Source organism: Halichoerus grypus, chromosome 7 (genome assembly GCF_964656455.1).
Source record: "Halichoerus grypus chromosome 7, mHalGry1.hap1.1, whole genome shotgun sequence".
NCBI classification, from domain to species: domain Eukaryota; kingdom Metazoa; phylum Chordata; class Mammalia; order Carnivora; family Phocidae; genus Halichoerus; species Halichoerus grypus.
Window position 1 is genome coordinate 122,722,563 of NC_135718.1, and position 20,756 is coordinate 122,743,318.

At 40.7% G+C, this 20,756-nt stretch overlaps 1 protein-coding gene across 3 annotated transcripts in view; it reads right to left on the reverse strand.

Moving 5' to 3' along the window:
* The window catches only part of LOC118544230 (complement receptor type 1-like), a 129,793-nt gene that overhangs the window by 92,124 nt on the left and 16,913 nt on the right, over positions 1-20,756 (reverse strand). For all 3 annotated transcript variants that reach the window (XM_078078193.1, XM_078078192.1, XM_078078194.1), the window contains exons 5-11: positions 17,210-17,608; positions 16,274-16,450; positions 16,079-16,181; positions 7,465-7,550; positions 5,289-5,516; positions 2,700-2,879; positions 1,757-1,856 (exon numbers count right to left, since the gene is read on the reverse strand). In XM_078078193.1, the coding sequence (XP_077934319.1) occupies positions 1,757-1,856; positions 2,700-2,879; positions 5,289-5,516; positions 7,465-7,550; positions 16,079-16,181; positions 16,274-16,450; positions 17,210-17,608 (1,273 nt within the window). The remainder of the gene's footprint in view (positions 1-1,756; positions 1,857-2,699; positions 2,880-5,288; positions 5,517-7,464; positions 7,551-16,078; positions 16,182-16,273; positions 16,451-17,209; positions 17,609-20,756) is intronic.

Sequence of the window (20,756 nt, forward strand, 5' to 3'; positions counted from 1 at the left end):
AATTAATAAATCAATAAGTATGAAAGATAGAATAGAAATGGTAAGTCTAAGAGCAGTTTCTTTAAATAAATAGAATAGAAATGATAAGTAAATCTAAGAGCAATTTCTTTAAAGGCTGATTAAAACAAACAAATCTTGGCCAATTGTAACTTCACAAAATAACAATTCTACAGATTTACATAAGAATGAGAAAATAGTTATAAGCATAGATATTGAGGAAATTTTATAAAGTACACATTATAAAATACTTTATAAAAATATTATGTCCTCTCTATCCCAATGAAATTGAAAACATCTGTGAGATGTGTCATTTTGTAGGAAAAATATAATTTATCAGGTTATACTTAAAAATAGGTAGAACAGCTGATAAACCCATATCTGTCTGAGTCTCTGTTTTCAATCTGTTTGAATACATACCTAGGATTGGAATTGCTGTCACAGGGTAATTCCAGGGTAACTTTGGAATCACTGAACTGCTTCCCACAGCGGCCGCATGAGTTCACATGCCCACTAGCAACCACAAGGGTTCCATTTTCTCTACATCCTCCTTACACTTTTATTTTTCATTAAAAAAAAATTATTAGAGCCATCCTATAACATGTGAAGTAGGTTTGATGTGTGTTTTTTTAATGACTAATAATATTTAGTATCTGTTCATGTGTTTCCTGGAACATTTGTATATCCTCTTTGGAGAAACGTCTATTCCAATCCTTTGCCCATTTTCTCAATTGCATTGTAAGCATTTCTTTTGTTGAATTGCAGGACTTCTTTCTATAATCTGTGTATGAAATCCTTGTTAGAGAAATGATTTATAAATATTCTTTGCCAATCTGTGGGCTCTCTTTTCACTGTCTTGATAATGTCATTGATGTTGACTGGGGCTACAGTCATTTGAAGGACTGATGAACTAAGAAATCAGAAGTCCTTGTTGGGAGCAGGAGGGCGGTGGTGAGGGCAGAATCGATGATTTTCAATTGAGCTCAATGGACATCTGGGTTACATGTGAATTTTCAGATAAAAATCCTAGAAGAACCCATAGCAAAATATTAACTATGATGAGTGGTAGAATGCTGGGTGGTGATTTTTTTGATCTTTGTGTTATTCATGGCTTCCAAATATGTCTGATGCATATATGTTTATTTTTCTAATCCAATAAAATTCTATTTTTTTCTCTGAATTTATTGTGGCAACTGAAAGTTGGTACACATTCCTTAACTGCTCCCTCTACGTTGAGGCAATGGTATGTATCTAGCATGGTTCCCTGTGCCAAGGAAGAGTTGAGGGCAAGAACCCCATGAATGTTCCCGCTCGTTGTACATGTTAATAGTTACATTGCCCAGAGCTACTACATCATTAAGACTTCCTCTCCAACCCCTACTTCAAGGTCCTCCAACTCAGCTATAGTACTTGCTGATCTTAGTTAAGAATGTTGCCTGCATTGTTCCACTAGCATTTCTCCTTTTACTCATTTAGCAGGCTGGTCCTTTTTATCCAGTGAATATCTTACCAGGTTTCACATGTATTACCTTCAGCAGGAACCTGGTGCCCTCCCCTCATTGAAATACAAATAGAGATTGCTACTTCTTTTTTATATTCCTTTGTCCATATGCCAATGTTCAAGCTACCATCTCTACCCAGAAGTCCTTATTGCTAACTTTTTGAAGTGCAGGTGATAGTCTAGTCTGCCTGTGTCAGACTAGGTCAGAGATAGTATTGTTCTGGAACTCATATCCTAGTGATAGTGTTCTCAACTCACCCTTCATTACAAGAATAATGAACTGTTGATCCAAACTGGGTATCTGTGTTTATATGCACCATGCCATTGAAGGGTTCTGGTGGAGCTTCACATGATTTTCCTACGGGAGAGAAGCAGAATTTGGGGCTAGGTGTAGAGTTCAATTTACCTTTGTTTTTAAGGTTTAGCCCGGAGTGTAGCATACTGAACAGCCTATATACTTCTGATTCCTCCACAGAAATGACTGCTTTGAGGAAATTCACCATACAAGCTTAGAATCAAGCAGCTACAGAGCACTGCTTTTTAAAAGACTACTCCTGAATCTCCCAATAAAAGTCATTTATGGATAAAGAATTATTTTCTCATTCCATCAGCCTAAATCAACGGCCTCACAATTTGGGATTTCCCCTCCATCTGGGTTAGCCAAGCACCGTTCACTGTGACCTACGTAATTTTCTTTGGTGTCCCTATTTCATTCATTTCCAGATTTTAGCCATCAAAGATCAACACCAGTGACTGGAAATTTCCCCTGGGATTCCTTTTGTGAGAGACATTCCTGTGACATGAATATCGAGTCAAGGCACAGACTCCAGGCAATAAGAAAGGATGACCGACAGGGTCCCTGGGTGGCTCGGTAATTAGGCGTCTGCCTTCGGCTCAGGTCATGATCCCAGGGTCCTGGGATCGAGCCCCACATCGGGCTCCCTGCTTGGTGAGGAGTCTGCTTCTTCCTCTCCCACTCCCCCTGCTTGTGTTCCCTCTCAGGCTGTGTCTCTCTCTGTCAAATAAATAAATAAATCTTAAAAAAAAAAACAAGAAAGAAAGGCTGACCGACAAAGTCTACCCTCCATTTAAATGCCTTGGGCAAACCTAGATGTCTTGCCTACAAAATTTGAACAAATTAAATTGGATCCCACAGAGGCCTTGACATACGTGAAGGAGCTCCCAGGATGGCATTACTCACGTCTACAGATACCTTCGGCACTCGACCAGACCAAGTTTTCTAAGCAGGTGATAGAAAACATATCCTCAAAATACCCAGGGGAACATTCATAATTCAAAGATGTCCCAATCGGAAACTCAGACTCATCAGTCAGGGTTGTAGGTTTGGCAAACGGAAACTCTTCTGGGGCTTCGCAGTAACCTGGAGAGCAAAATCACAGGAATACCACAGTGAGCAGAGTGATTTCCAACCTACTTCCTCATTCTTTCCAATGAAGCTGGTAGATGCGCTCAGGGAAACAGAGACTTACAATAATGGCAAAAGGTTTTCTTCCCCTTCAAGTTACTTTAGGATGGTGCTTTCCAACAGCATCTACTCATCAGGAAATTTTTTACTACTTGGAAGACTATTCACCCTTCTGGCCTTTCTGCTCTTGTTTCACCAAAGCAAGAATTTTAGCTAATGGTTTCATGTGTCAGGCCTATTAGACTGCCTGTGTGTAGGGTTAACCATTCATATTCTCATTTCTTGGTGTTAATATGCTCATGTATATCAACACATATTTTACCTTCTCTCTCCATTTATTCCTCCCTACCTCCTTCTCAGGGTGTCTACCATAAGCAGCCTCTCTGGCTCTAAATAGCAGTCACTGCTTGTAGTGGGTTGAATGATGTTCCCCCAAAAGGTACACCCATCTAGAACCTCACCATGGAAGCTTACTTGGAATAAGGGTCTTTTCAGCTGTAATTAAGGTAACACTCTCAAGGTGAAATCAGATTTTTGAAACGTATTTAAAAATTGTTTACTTCCTTGATATATTCTATTTAAAATCAATTGATATTTGTAATGCTACTGCTTTTGGCATAAATATTTATATATATATTTCCTTTTCTTTCTGTGGATTGCTTTTGTTTAGTGTTTTATAAGGAGCTTTTAATAGTGTGATTGGGGGAATAAAATTTCTAAGTAAAAAAGAAAAAAAAAAACTGGTGGCACCTGGGTGGCTCAGTCGTTAAGCGTCTGCCTTCGGCTCAGGTCATGATCCCAGGGTTCTGGGATCGAGCCCCGCATCAGGCTCCCTACTCTGCGGGAAGCCTGCTTCTCCCTCTCCCACTCCCCCTGCTTGTGTTCTCTCTCTCGCTGTGTATCTCTCTCTGTCAAATAAATAAACAAAATCTTTAAAAAAAAAAGAAAAAAAAACTAAGATCGTCCTGGATTACCAGGGTGGGCCCTAAATACAATGATAGGTGGTATCTATAAGAGAAAGGACAGGGACATTTGATACACAGAGACACAGGGGAGAAGGCCATGTGAAGACAGAGGCAGGGATTGGAATGATGTGTCTACAAGCCAAGGAATGCCAGGAGCCACCAGAAGCTGAGAGAGGCAAAGGATTCTCCTTTAGAGTCATAGGAGGGAATGCAGCCCTGCCAACACCTTGATTTCAGACTTTTAGCCCTCAGATCTGTGAAAGAACACCTTTCTGTTGTTTTAAGCCATTTAGTTTGTGGTAATTTTATGGCAGCCCTAGGAAATTACTGACCATTCTCATTTTGATGCTAAGCCAGATATTTAAGAACAATGACAAAACAGACTAAGCCATTGAGCAGCTTTGTCTAAGCAGCTATGTCTTCTTAGTGAAAGGGTAGATTGCGTGCTGCATATTTTGAATAGAGTCTGTACTCAACTATCTGCTTTTTGGAGGAGACTGCTTCTATTTGTCCATTCAATATGCATGGCTGGTGGCCTAGGCAACTTCATTTGAAGAAACCTCACTGGATTCTAATATAACCATCCAGCTGGAATGGGAGGGACACCAAAGAAAGGTTAAATGCCTTTCATCATGTGTTGCTTTTTCTCATTGGCTTGCTTTTCTCTCTCATGTGGTATTCCAAGTCTGGTGCCACATTCCCAGTATACTCCCGCTTCCACCTTGGGAAGGCCTACAGTCAGGCCTCAAGAACCAGGTAACCTCCAGTCTTTAGGAAGAAAAAGCCTCTTCCTTTTTTGTACTCTTCCTTGAGCTAATCTTTCCTTGCTTCTAACTCTCAGAATGGAAAAGTTCAAGGACAAAGATTAAGTGGGGCTCAGAAGCCAGGTGACAAATGGGCATACTTTGAGTCAAGGTCTTAAGCTACCAAGGTCGAGTCTTTTTGGTTACTTAGCCTATTTAGCATAGGACTAGCTAAAGCCTTAGCTAAATAATATCCATATTGCCAGTTTGATCCTTTGTATGCCCATGAACTTGCGGGGGGTGTATATCAGTTACCCTGGCATTGGTTAGTGTTCATACCAGTTGTTCTCCAGTCCTCTCCAAAGAAAACGTATTTCTTCTTGATTTATACACAATGCTTACTACTTTCCCCTCACCCTTCCCTCTCTCCTCTTACCCCACTCTGTTCACCACTGCACCAGCAAGAAGAGTTCTTCACATCTTACTATTCAAACACAGCTTGGCACTGCTGGACTCATCTGTTTTAGCTATGGCATGCAACTCTGACACTTTGACTTATGACGATGTTAAACTACAAACAAACACCATAATCTTATGGAAATATGAAGGATCTTGGCCAGATGTTCTGAATCCATTCGGGGTACATGGGTACTAACCAGCAGGACCAGCAGGTTCACAGCGAGGGGCAGGGCCGCTCCAAATGCCCCTCCCTTGACTGTCACTTGTGCAGTGGATGCTGCTCTCCCCGATGAGGTTGAAGGTCATCCCTCTGGCTGGGTGGTGGTCACACGTGTAAGTAATTTCCTTTCCATAGGGAATGTCTCCCTGAGAAGTTCTGGTGTGGTGCCCATTAAGGATAGAGGGAGGATGTGGACAAAAGATTTCTGGAAAAAACACAAGTGTTCTAAGTTACATTAAAATGTTTATATTTTAATCTGAGTTGATTCCACAATTATGGGATGTGCTGTGACTGTGTTCCCAATTAAATAATTAACTCTCAAAAGAGTATAAACCACAAAATAAATATATTAGGTCTCTGTTGAGATGCTTCTGAATGAAATGACACTGAAATCAAAGCCCAGAAGGGACTTAATCATCCTGAACTCTTCGGAGAGTTAAGATTTCTGGATAATTGAGAGCTCATTCTTTTAAAATAGACAACAGTCTTCTTAATCCCAATGAGAAGAAAATCAACCTTTTAATAAGAAAATTATCCATCAATTCAACAGGAATTTTTTGAGGACCTACTCTTTATCAAGTACTATTTTAAGCACAAGATAGAGAAAATCTTTTTTGACATCAAGGATCTTCACTCCAGAGAGATCTTTCAAAATATATTATACATTTACTATTTGTCTATCACTGATTTAATCTTTTCTTGATGACTCGAGGCTGTTATGCTCAAAAACAAAATGGATGGTTATAGTAATGCCATCACAATGAGTGAAACATCCCAATGGTCCTATGCACGATCCAGAAGATGCAGAAATGTTATGACTTTTGAGATATTTATTAGTTTTTACAGGTTTTTTTCTCATTGTGGAAATACACATTTCTTCTTTTGAGCTAACTGTCTGGAGATATTCCTTTCCCTTTCTGATTTGATCTGTATTTGGGAGAGGATACCGCAGCTTGAAAGAATTATGAACAATCAAAAGGTGGAATAGCTTAACCAATGTTTACACTCTAGTGAGTGATCTGGGTTCATGGGAGTATTTTTCTTTCTTTCCTTCATGCTTCTTAACTATATTCCAGGAAAGTTAAGGTTTTCAAATAGCTGACTTCCAGATATGAAGGATGTAATTATTGAGTTTCATTATATAAATCAATACAAAATTTCCAAACGACTTTAGAGCAAAATATTCATGTGAAAGCATTTATTATAAACACGTATGTTTCAATAGCTATGATCAGAAGATGAAGCAACATCCTGTTTGATTTCATGAAGAAATAAATGGGCAGATTGAATATATTAGTAGTGTTTCTGTATTTAACACATTATATTTCTGTCCTCTTAAAAACAATTATAAACAACAGGAAAGCAAGGTCCTAGTCTGTCTTCTTTACAGGTGTATTCCCAATATCGAATTATTTTATTGCATTACCCTATTTTTTTTGTAATAACACTTGGTATTATCTGAAATAGTCTATTTATGTGTTTGCTTGCCATTATTTTTAAAGATTTAGTTATTTCAAGGGAGAGAGAGAGAGAGCACAAACAGGAAAGGCAGAGGGAGAAGGAAAGAGACTCTCAAGCAGACTCTGAGCTCAGCTCTGAGCTTGACGTGGGGCTCGATCCCATGACCCTGAGACAGACCAGAGCCAAAACCAAGAGTCTGACGCTTAACTGACCTTGCCACCCAGGGGCCCCTGTTTGTTATTTTTTTGTCTTTCCCCCTACACAAGGATATAAACAACATGAACGCAGGGTCCTAGTCTGTTTTGTTTACAGCTGTATTCCCAGCGTCTAGAAGACCGGTTGGCACATAGCAGGTGCTCAAAACTATTTGTCAAAAGAATGAGGCTAGGAGTGAAGAGCTGATCGAGACAAAGATAGAAAAGCTATCATTTTTTGACAGGAAAAATGCTTCAGGCTCTAAATTTCCCTCTATCTATGAAGTATTTCTCTCCATTTGTAGCACACATTATGCTTATGAACATTATAAACACACATGATGAAACAATCCTTGCAACAAAGAGAGATGTCGATCCAAAGTGAAGATCAATAAAGGGGCAAATATTAGGTAATTTTATAGGCAAAACACATTAAACGAACAAACAAATAAAACATGGAGGGAGGTGCCAACCTGAACAGGCATTCTTTGTACTCACGTTCACACACAGGAACACTGTGATTCCAAAGGCTTTCTGTTCCAACCAAGACGCAGTAACTAGCAGAACTGCCCTTTAAATGGAACCTGAGGAACAAAAGTCACAGTGAATGGGTGAGCACACCGTTTCTCTCTCCTGTTCTGCTGAAATACAGTTTAATGCCTGACTTAAATCCCAGGGGAAAAAGCCCAGCTCGTTGGCTTTCCCAGCTGATAGAGGCTCCGAAATCAAAACATTTGGCAGGATTGTGGTTTCCAGTGAAGACAGAGCAATAACAACGGTGTCTGGTTGTCGACCCTCAGGAGGTCATCTGTCCCGCCTGCCCTCGGACAGCTCCCTGTCTGTCTCTGTGTGGAGCTCTGTTCTCTAGGGCACACCATAGCACTTTCCTCTCTAGTGGCTCAGGAGGAAAACGACTACCAATTCAAGCTGGTCAATCGGAGAAAGTGAGGAAAGACAGCAGAGACTGTTTTTGGCCAAAACTTTTGGAATGCTCCTGAATGATGCCTGTGGCATATCCACATTAGTGATGAGTCAAGCCAAATTATCTAGGACAAATAAGAAAAGGTGAGAAGAGATGATTCTCTGGAGGCCCATCCTCCTAAAACATCTGGCTTATTGTCAGAGCAGCGGCTGCCTGGATTGCCTCCAGGGCTTTGTTGGGTGACAGATATTTGCTGCCTGCCAAGGGACCCTCAGAATATATTGAGGACATCTGCTCTGTCATCCATGATTTTTACCCGTCATCCATGATTTTTAATTTTGCCTGTAAAATTACCTAATCTTTGCCCCTTTGTTGATCTTCACTTTGGATGTGTGTTGGAACATAATACCAAGGTCATTAAGATTCCCAGAAACAGTTCATGACAGAGGGGGGCAAGATGGTGGCAGAGTAATGGACCTCATTTCATCTGGTCCCTTGAATTTAGCTGGATAGCTATCAAACCATTCCAAACACACCCGAATTCAACTGAGATGTAAGAAGATTTATCTGGATCTCCACAAGCAGAAAAATGACTACTTTTTACAAGGTAGGAGGTGCAGAACCTTGAATCCTTGGGGGAAATATCTGAAGATAAGCAGAGGGGGAGGAAGCCTCCATAAGCCAGTCGCCGGAAAGTGATATAACACCAGAGCAAAAAAATCAGGACCCTTGGAAATATACTCTAGTGAAAGGCATCCCCTTCTGAAAAGGGCATAGGGGGTGAATAGGGCAGAATTCTAGGTGGATCATAGTGGTCTCAGGATTCCAGGAGACTCAGAAAGAATGGGGGAGCCCGAACCAATAGAGTGTCCAAGCAGTGGAGCGAGGACATTGGTTATGGTCAGGGAGCCCAGAGGGGACTTTTTGCTCCAGGCACCATAAACTGTGAGCTGAGCTGGTAGGGAGACCTCCCTCTGCCTAAGCACCCTGAAAAGGACTAGAAGGTGCTGGCTGTCTAACATCCTAGAGGAGATATAGAATGGCTTGTGCCCACGACAGCGACAGCTCTCAGGGCAGTGTGGCCCACGAGGAGATGGTGGGGCGGCACGCAGTGTGACCTAGGAGCTATGGAGGAGGGTGCTCGCACGAGCCCAGGGTCACTGGCAGTCGAAGAGTCACAAGGCACCGAGGCGCTCGAGGTTCCCTGTGACTCCCCTGGGAGAGGTGCTGCGGGCATGAATTGCATGAGTCTGTGGAGTTGGGACATGCCCAGGTGGAGATGGATTGATCTGGAGTATTTGTTGAGGCGGGGGGCGGGGGGGACCATGACATTGCGGGGCTGGGCCAGAAATTACCCCACGGCCACGTATGCTCTGACCCTCTAAAGAGAAGCAGAGAAGCAGAAAGAAGCCAGGGAACCAAAGCCATGCAGCCAACCAGCTCACATTAAGCCCATCCCCCTGACAAGGGTTGGGGCAACTCCACCCAGGCAAAGAAGCCTGGGGAGCTGAGCAGCAGGCCCCTCCCCCAGAAGACAGACTGGAAGAACAGGTAAATGATAAGCTTATTTTGCACAAGACTGTAAAACCCCAGGGCCAGGGGAAAATAATATAGGGAGCTCCAGGTGTTCCCTCACAACTCGCTTATACTTCAGGCTAAAATTTTACATTTCTTTTTTAGTTTCTTTTCTTATTCTTTTTTTTTTTTTTTATTAACCCTGCTCCTGTTTCAAATAGATTCTTATTTCCCAACCTATGTTTTTAAGTTGTTTCTTAACTTTTTTTTTTCACATATATGTTTTATAGATTTATGCCCCATACTAGCCCGTTTTTCACTCTATTCAATATTATCTTGAGATATATGTAAGTTCTGATTTCTTTGCAATTTGGGGATATAGTGTCTTCTAACACACAGACCAAAAATCAAGCAGGAATGAGCAGATCACCCTGCTGTGTCCACCCTGAGAGATTATAATCTCTCTCCCCACCCTTGCTCTTTTTTCCCACTCTTTCTTTTCTCTTTCTTTTTTATTGTTTTGGATCATCTTGGCTTTGGTGGTGTATCTGTGGTAGCTTTTGACCACTTCGTATATTTTCTAAGGTGCATTTTGCTTGGGTCATGATTGATATTTTGGACTCTGTACATTCCCTCAAACATCCCTCAACAGAATGACAAGGAGGAACTCCCAACAAAGAAAAGAACCAGAGACAATGTCTTCTGCCACAGATCTAATGGATACGGATATAGGCAAGAAGTCAGAGATAGACTTCAGGGTAGAAATCAGGAAGTCAATAGCTGGGTTTGAGAAAAGCATTAGTGACAATATAGAATCTGTAAGAGCAGAAATGAGATCTAATCAGGCTGAACTTAAAAATGCTATGGATGAGATGCAGTCTAACCTGGATACTCTAACAGTCAAGGTAAATGAAGCAGAAGAACAAATTAGTGATCTAGGAAAGGAAGGAAGCTGAGGAAGATAGAGATAGGCAGCTAGTTGCCCATTGGAACAGACTTAGAAAGACAATGATGCCATGAAATGTTCCAATGTCAGAATTATTGGGATCCCTGAGGGGGTGGAGAGAGAGAGAGAGAGAGGACTAGAAGGTATATTTGAGCAAATCATAGCTGAGAACTTCCCTAATCTGGGGAAGGAAACAAGCATTCATGTCCAAGAGGCAGAGAGGACCCCTCCCAAAATCAATAAAAATAGATCAATGCCCCAACATATAATAGTGAAGCTTGCAAATCTTAGAGCCAAGGAAGCTATCCTGAGAACAGCTAGGGGAAAGAGATTTCTTACATATGGAGGGAGGAACATCAGAATAACATCAGACCTATCCACAGAGACCTGGCAAGCCAGAAAGGGCTGGCAAGACATATTCAGGGTAGTAAATGAGAAGAACATGCAGCCAAGAATACTTTATCCAGCAAGGCTGTCATTCAGAACGGACGGAGAGATAAAGAGCATCCAGGACTGGCAGAAACTGAAAGAATCTCTGACCACCAAGCCAGCCCTGCAAGAAATATTAACGGGGATTCTATAAAAGAAGAAAGACCTCAAGAGTAATGTAGACCAGAAATTAAGAGATAACTATAGAAACGGGGACTTTACAGGCAATACAATGACACTAAATTCATATCTTTCAATAGTTACTCTCAATGTGAATGGGCTGAATGCTCCCATCAAAAGGCACACGTTTCAGATTGGATAAAAAAGCAGGACCCATCCACATGCTGTCTACAAAAGACTCATTTTGGACCTAAAGACACCTCCAGATTGAAAGTAAGGGCATGGAGAACCATTTATTATGCTAGTGGACCTCAAAAGAGAGCTGGGGTAGCAATTCTCATATCAGACAAATTAGATTTTAAGCCAAACACTGTAGTAAGAGATGTAGAAGGACACTGTATCATACTTAAAGGGTCTAGCCAACAAAAAAATATAATAATTGTAATTATCTATGCCCCCAACACAGGAGCAGCCAACTACATAAACCAACTTTTAACCAAAATAAGAATCATAATAATACCTTAGTAGTAGGAGACTTCAACACTCCATTCACAGCATTAGAAAGATCATCTAAGCAGAAGATCAACAAAGAAACAAGAGCTTTGAAGGACACATTGGACCAAATGGACTTTGTAGATATATACAGAACATACCATCCTAAAACAAAAGAATACTCATTCTTCTCGAGTGCACATGGAACTTTCTCCAGAATAGATCACATACTGGGTCACAAATGAGGTCTCAACCGATACCAAAAGATTGAGATTATTCCCTGCATATTTTCAGACTGCAATGCATTGAAACTGGAACTCAACCACAAGGGAAAATTTGGAAGGGATGCAAACACTTGGAGGTTAAAAAGCATCCTGCTAAAGAATGAATGGGTCAACCAGGAAATTAAAGAGGAACTTAAACAATTCATGCAAACCAATGAAAATGAAAACACATCGGTTCAGAACCTATGGGATACTGCAAAGGCAGTCCTCAGAGGGAAGTACATAGCCATCCAAGCCTCTCTCAAAAAATCAGAAAAATCCCAAATGCACAAGCTAAGCTCATACCTAAAGGATATGGAGAGAGAACAGCAAATAAAGCCTAAACCAAGCAGGAGAACAGAAATAATAAAGATTAGAGCAGAAATCAATGAAATAGAAACTAGAAGAACAGTAGAACAGATCAACGAAATTAGAAGCTGGTTCTTCGAAAGAATTAAAAAGATAAATAAACCTCTGGCCAGACTTATTCAAAAGAAAAGAGAATGGACCCAAATTAATAAAATCATGAATGAAAGGGGAGAAATCACAACCAACACGAAGGAAATAGAGACAATTATTAGAACTTATTACCAGCAGCTATATGCCAACAAACTAGGCAATCTGGAAGAAACGGATGCATTCCTGGACACTTATAAACTACGAAGACTGAAACAGGAAGAAATAGATGATCTGAACAGACCAATAACCAGGAAGGAAATTGAAACAGTAATCAAAAACCTGCTAAAAAACAAGAGTCCAGGGCCAGATGGCCTCCCAGGGGAATTCCACCAAACATTTAAAGAAGAAATCATGCCTATTCTACTGAAGCTGTTCCAAAAAACAGAAATGGAAGTAAAACTTCCAAACTCATTTTATGAGGCCAGCGTTACCACGATCCCAAAACCAGACAAAGATCCCATCAGAAAGGAGAATTACAGACCAATATCCCTGATGAGCATGGATGCCCAAATACTCAACAAGATCCTAGCCATTAGGATCCAATAGTACATTAAAAGGATTATTCACCATGACCAGGTGGGATTTATTCCTGGGATGCAAGGGTGGTTCAACATTCGCAAATCAATCAATGTGATTGATCACATTAACAAAAGAAGAGACAAGAACCATATGATCCTCTCAACTGACGCAGAAAAAAACATTCAACAAAATACAGCAACCTTTCCTGATTAAAACTCTTCAAAATATAGGGATGGAGGGAATATACCTCAATATCATAAAAACCATCTATAAAAAGCCCACAGCAAATATCATTATCAATGGGGAAAAACTGAGAGCTTTTCCCTTAAGGTCAGGAACACGACAGGGATGCCCACTCTCACCACTTTTGTTCAACATAGTACTAGAAGTCCTAGCCACAGCAATCAGACAACAAAAAGAAATGAAAGGCATTGAAATTGGCAAAGAAGTCAAACTATCTCTCTTCACAGATGACATGATACTTTATGTGGAAAAACCCGATAGACTCCACCGCCAAATTACTAGAACTCATACAGCAATTCAGCAACATGGCAGGATACAAAATCAATGCACAGAAATCAGTTGCATTTCTATACACTAACAATGTGACTGAAGAAAGAGAAATTATGGAATCGATTCCACTTAAAATAACACCAAAAACCATGAGATACCTAGGAATAAACCTAACCAAAGAGGTAAAGGATCTATACTCTAGAAACTACGGAACACTTATGAAAGAAATTGAGGAAGACACAAAGAGATGGAAAAACATTCCAAGCTCATGGATTGGAAGAATAAACATTGTGAAAATGTCCATGTTGCCCAGAGCAATCTACACTTTCAATGCAATCCCTATAAAATCACCATCGACATTTTTCAAGAACTGAAACAAACAATCCTAGAATTTGTATGGAACCAGAAAAGACCCTGAATCTCCAGGGGATTGTTGAAAAAGAAAACCAAAGCTGGGAGCATCACAATGCCTGATTTCAAGCTATATTACAAAGCTGTGATCATCAAGATAGCATGGTATTGGCATAAAAACAGACGCATAGATCAATGGAACAGAATAGAGACCCCAGAAATGGACCCTCAACTCTATGGTCAACTAATCTTCGACAAATCAGGAAGGAATATCCAATGGAAAAAAGACAGTCTCTTCAATAAATGGTGCTGGGAAAATTGGGCAGCCACATGCAGAAGAATGAAACTGGACCATTTTCTTACACCATACACAAAGATAAACTCAAAATGGATGAAAGACCTAAATGTGAGACAGGAATCCATCAAAATCCTAGAGGAGAACGAAAGCAGTAACCTCTTCGACATTGGCCACGGCGACTTCTTTTAAGACATATCGCTAAAGGCAAGGGAAAGAAAAACAAAAATGAACTTTTGGGACTTCATCAAGATAAAAAGCTTTTGCACAGGGGTGCCTGGGTGGCTCGGTCGTTAAGCTCCTGCCTTCGGCTCAGGTCATGATCCCAGGGTCCTTGGATCGAGCCCCACATCGGGCTCCCTGCTCAGTGGGAAGCCTGCCTCTCCCTCTCCCACTCCCCCTGCTTGTGTTCCCTCTCTCCCTGTGTCTCTCTCAAATAAATAAATAAATAAAATCTTAAAAAAAAAAAAGCTTTTGCACAGCAAAGGAAACAATCAACAAAACTAAGAGGCAACTGACAGAATGGGAGAAGATATTTGCAAATGACGTTACGGATAAAGGGCTTGTACTCAAGATTTATAAAGAACTTACCAAACTCAACACCCAAAAAACAAATAATCCAGTCAATAAAGGGGCAGAAGACATGAACAGACACTTCTCCAAAGAAGACATACAAATGTCTAACAGACACAAGAATAAATGTTCAACATTAGTAGCCATCAGGGAAATACAAATCAAAACCACATTGAGATACCACCTTACACCAGTCAGAATGGCAAAAATTAACAAGACAGGAAACAACAAGTATTGGCAGGATGTGGAGAAAGGGGAACCCTCTTATATTGTTGGTGGGAATGCAAACTGGTGCAGCCATTCTGGAAAACAGTATGGCGGTTCCTCAGGACGTTAAAAATAGAGCTACCCTATTACCCAAATTGCACTACTGGGTATTTACCCCAAAGATACAGATGTAGTGAAAAGAAGGGTCACATGCACCCCCATGTTCATAGCACCAATGTCCACAATAGCCAAACTGTGGAATGAGCCAAGATGCCCTTCAACAGACGAATGGATAAAGAAGATGTGGTCCATATATACAATGGAATATTACTCAGCCATTAGAAAGGATGAATACCTACCATTTGCATCGACATGGAGGGAACTGGAGGGGATTATGCTAGGTGAAATCAGTCAAGCAGGGAAAGACAATTATCATATGGTTTCACTCATATGTGGAACATAAGGAATAGTGTGGAGGCCCACAGGGGAAGGGAGGGAAAACTGAATGGGAAGAAATCAGAGAGCGAGACAAACCATGAGAGACTCTGGAATCCGGGAACCAAACTGAGGGCTACAGAAGGGAGTGAGGTAGGGGGATAGGGTAACCGGGTGATGGATATTAAGGAGGGCAGGTGTGGTGATGAGCACTGGGTGTTATATGCAACTAATGAATTGTTGAACACTACATCAAAAACTAATGACGTATTATATGTTGGCCAATTGAACATAATAAAAAAAAAGTTCATGACATTATTGGAAACATGAGCATCAGTCTTCATGTTCCTTCAACACAGACTAATTCTAATTAGATGACATAAAATTGGATTGAAAAATACTCCTATTTACACTTTCGTTCCTATTCCAAATTCCACTATTGATTGGTTTAAAATTGTGTTTTGAAACACTCGTGCATATGACTTATTTTTTTTTTTTTTTTTTTTTTAAAGATTTTGTTTATTTATTTGACAGAGAGAGATACACAGCGAGAGAGAGAACACAAGCAGGGGGAGTGGGAGAGGGAGAAGCAGGCTTCCCGCAGAGCAGGGAGCCCGATGCGGGGCTCGATCCCAGGACTCCGGGATCATGACCTGAGCCGAAGGCAGACGCTTAACGACTGAGCCACCCAGGCGCCACCAATATGACTTATTTTATAAATAACTTTCTTTGACATACCAACCTTTTTTTTAACAACCGCTCTGCAATATTCATCCCTTCATGCCTACAAATTACTTTTCATTCATACATGTAATGTTTCACCTAAATATTCATGATCTGTTGTTATACTTCTGCTGTTCAACAGTGTATTTAGCGTTTTTCCTTTTCAAGCACCTGTTCATGGTTCTATCTGGTTCCTACCATACTTCCCAATCACTGTTTCAGATATTAGTCTTTTTGGTACTTCTTTTCCGTTAGGTAGCTTGCTCTTTGGATAGACCCCCACTGCCCACCGTGTCAGCATATCAGCATGGAGTACTGAGTCCCCCATCTCTCTGCCAGGTCACACTCACCCCTCATCACAAACGAAGGACACTTTTGCCCCAAGCCGGAAATTCAGTGGAAAGAGCACACGGCCATTAGGGAGTTGGTCCAGGAAGTCCACACATGATTTCACTAGGAAAACCACCACAACAAGGAAAACAGAAGTAAGATGGCCGTGTGAGGACCAAAAAGATGGATCTGCAAATAGATGAAAGTGGAGGCACCTGCACATCTTGGGGCTGCTGGGCTCCAGTCTCCCTGGGGCGTGCAGCGCAGAGAAGCAGCCCCTCGGAGATCATAGCCGGGCTCGCAGCTGTAGAACACTTCATGCCCGGGGAAGAAATTGGTCTCTTTGCCTGCGGCGCGCTTACCATGCAGAATTTCTGGAGGCGACTGACATACTGGGGAAAGAACAGGTGCCAAGTACCAGTCAGTTATGGGGAAGTGTCTTTTGCTACATTCTAACCCTTCCGAGGAGTTACAGACTCATCATTCAAGGGGAGTTCAGGTGTAACAAAGGAAACCAAATGATACTCCCGCCCCTCCTTTTACTGTTATGGAAGTTCAGAATATGGAAGGGAGGTAGCTAAAGGCCTCACAACTAGTAAGAGGCCGATAATTCAAACTGAGTTCTTCCTGGCGCTAGGTCAAATGTATGGCCAGGCCCCCAGGGGTGCTTTCTTTAGTGCTGGCTAGTCAATATGGAATTATTAGCCCTATTGTAAAGCATTGCCGTGAAGAGTAAATGAGATAAGTCATTTAGAGCGCTTATTGCCCAGCTGACTAAAGAGTGCACCTCAGTTTTCAGGGTATCTGAGAGATACTGAAGCTGGTATTTTGCCCTGAGGATTGCTCAGTATGAGAGTCCCAAACGTCTCCTTCCTCGAATGATTAAGCTCCTGCTTTCAAAATGAAGGCACATATACTTAAGTGCACACTTGCATGTGTGTGCGCGTGCGCACGCGCGCGCACACACACACACACACACACACACACACACACACACACATACACACACACTTTCTTAATTTCATGCTTCATCCCCCCACATTGACTGCACGGATCACCATGCATTCTTCTCCCAGAACAAACACTGATCTCCTGATCCTCTTGCAACCCATGCCCTTTGTTGGTCCCTTCAAAGCCTCAGTCAGACTCACCCCTAGAGCAGCTTGGCAACTCTGGCCCCCATTTGTTTTGGGCTTGGCATTGCACACTGGAGGGTCCTTTAATGACAAAGCCGGGCTCACAGATAAACCTCACAATTTCATGTAAGGAAAATAAGGTTTTGCTCTCAGATACCCTTATTGCATTTTCAATGTCTGGAGGTGTGCATTTATTAGGTATGATGCACTGAGGGGGGTCACTGCTCCATATGCCAACGCGATTGTCTTTGCTGGTGCAATGTATTGATGAGTTGCCCACAAGCTCAAACAGCTTTTTCCCTCTCTGTCCAAGATGGCAGCGATAGTTCACCACGGTTCCATATGGAAAAGACTCTCTGCTGGTGCTAAAGAAACGTCCATTGGTGATGGCTGGGGGTGGCCCACAAGGAATAGCTGGGAAAAGAGATGGCAACTTAAATAATAGTGAGTCAAAGTAACTAGTCAGAGAAATCAAATGAGTATCACTATTTTTACATTTGTTATTGGTTTTTAATCTTTGTTAACATGCAGACACATTTTTACAAGGTTGTGATTTTGGTGGGCATAATAGCATGCCTTCTGCCTTTCCTACTTATATTATTCCCTATGAGCATAAGCATTTTTTAAAACAATCCCCATTCCTTTCATCTTAGATAGCTCTTTGATCATATTATCACACCATAGTGTACACAGTTTTCTCCTACTCTTTTCCATTTGCCTTCTTAATTTCCATTTTGTTATTAGCTCAGGATAGCTTTCAAAAATTAAAAAGACCCTTGCTAAAAGAAAAATGGAAGGGGAGAGAAACAACACAGATACACTAGAGTAGGAAATAGAATTCAAACATATTTGCATATGTATAAGAAAATTATATGAAACTATAGACTATATACGTAATGTTAAACATTTTGAAAATCTAAATGATATGAATGGAAATAGAAATTACCAATATTCATTCAAGAAAATATAGAAAGCTAGAATGGATGAAGAAACTTGTCAGAATAGAAAAAATCTTTTACATAAAATTGTATCAAGTCACTTCTAGGTAATACACACTTCCAAATGAAATTTCAAATGTTTCACGAGATATAAAAGATAGAAAACTTACCAACTCATTTTATCAAGCCGATGTTTGATATCACAACATGGTACCCACGTAGAAGTGATCATATATTAGTCCACAAAGCACCCTCAATACTTTTGAAAATGTAGAAGGAGGACATAGCACACTATATTACTATAATGCTATATAACTAGAACCAAGTAACTTTATCTAAAACTCCAAAACACTTGAAATTAAAAATAAGATTTCTTGGGGCTCCTGGGTGACTCAGCCAGCTAAGCATCCAACTCTGGGTTTCCACTTGGGTCATGATCTCACGGTCCTGGGACTGAACCCCACGTTGTGTGCCGTGCTCAGAGGGGAGTCTGCTTGAGGATTCTCTCTCCCTCTGCCCACTCTCTCCACCCCCGCTCGCTCTCTCCTTAAAAAGTAAATCAATCAGGGGCACCTGGGTGGTAGTCATTAAACGTCTGCCTTCGGCTGGGGTCGTGATCCCCGGGTCCTGGGATTGATCCCCGCGTCGGGCTCCCTGCTCAGCGGGAAGCCTGCTTCTCCCTCTCCCACTCCCCCTGCTTGTGTTCCCTCTCTCGCTGTCTCTCTCTGTCAAATAAATAAATCAAATCTTTAAAAAAATAATAAAAAAAGAAAAAATCAATCTTTAAAACAATAAATGAAAATAAAAATTCTTAAGGAGGCTTCTCCTTCTGGTAAGGGTGATCTTAATAATTTAAATCAGACATCACTCTACCTCCATTTCCTCCCCCAAGAAAGACTATAGATGCTAGATAAATTATAAAATGTATCTGTGAGTGCATTAGAAAGCTAATAAACTAGGGACGCATTACTGGACCATGATCTGACAGGAGATAAAAATCCAGGTGAGAGTCAGGCATGTAGGCTGCTTTTCTGCTGGAAGGTGAGCTGAACCAGGAGGGCGCATCTGAGTGGCGAGTAGACTTTTGATCATCTCATGGAATCAAGGAACAAAAACTGGAGTCCAGGTCTTGCAACGTGGAAGCCATGCTAACACCTTCGGATGTGTCCTGGGACCTCAAAGCCATGGGCCCTGGGACTCAAGATTACTGCAGTTGTTCTGCAAGTACTGTAGGTGGCCCGGAAAAATAACAGTGTCTGAAACTTGGTGAAAGTGGTCCCACATTGCGTGTGCCCCCATGTTTCTGAAGAAATAACAACAAGAATCCTTTCTGAAGAAGGTTCGTCATCTAAGACCTTGAATTCATTTCTGCAGAAAGGTTTCCAATAAAATTCCACACATACAGTGAAGGATCACACGGTACTCAAAAGAGATAAAATCACATGAAGAAGAGTCAGCAGAATCACTGACAATAGAAATTGAATCATTAGGGCCCCAGATATTGGAGTTTTTGCTCATAGATTTAAAATAGATTTTTTTTTTAAAGATATCATTTATTTATTTGACAGAGAGAGACACAGCGAGAGAGGAACACAAGCAGGGGGAGTGGGAGAGGGAGTTATGTTTCTCTCTTCAAGGACAAAATATACAAAAACTAAATTTTTGGTGAGAACTAGAAACAAAAACAACAGGGCAAATTTTGAAAGGAACCAAATACAAGTTCTTATCATTGTAAAGTACAGTTACTGAAATTAAGAACCTGATAGAATTAACAGCAGGTCAGACACAGTTTAATAAAAATCAATGAATTGGAAGCTAAGACAGAAGGAAATACCCAGAATAAAACACAGAGAGACAAAAGAATCAGAAATACAGCAAAAAGAGTAATAGACTTATAGGCTAGAAGGACAAGGCCTACACATGTGTAAGTGAATTCCCACAATGAGCAGAGAGAGATATCAGAGCATGAACATTTGAAGTAATGACTGAAAATTTTCCAAAACCAATGAAAATTATCACTGAACCACGGATTCAAGAAACCATACAAACTCGAGCAATACAAATACAAAAAAACAAACAAACAAACAAACAAAACTTTACCCAGGCACATCATAGTATTATTGTAAAAAATCAAGAGCAATCAATTTGGGAAAAGCAGCCAGAAAGAGAGATGATAACTTTTAAAGAAGCCATACTTAGAAAAATGTTTAAAGAATCTATCGCCAGAGGACCTACAATACAAAAATGCTAAAAGATCATTTTTTTAGATTGAAGGAAAATGGTGTTATAAAGAACTGATAGAACTGCAATTATGGAGGACGTATAATGGAAATAGTTAACATGCGGATAAGTATAAATAAATACTATTTTTATAAAAACAACAATAATGTCTTTTGAGATACATATAAAACTACAAAAATTAACACAGTGAAGGAGAAACAGGATATGGTCATCTCAATAGATCCACAGTGATAAATTAGAATACACATTCACGATAAATCTTTTAGCAAGTTAAGTATAAAAGAGAATTTCCTTAATCAGATAAAGAATATCTCCCAAAAACCTTCAGTAAACAGCACGCTTTATATTGACTATTAAAAACTCATTATCAAGGGTGCCTGGGA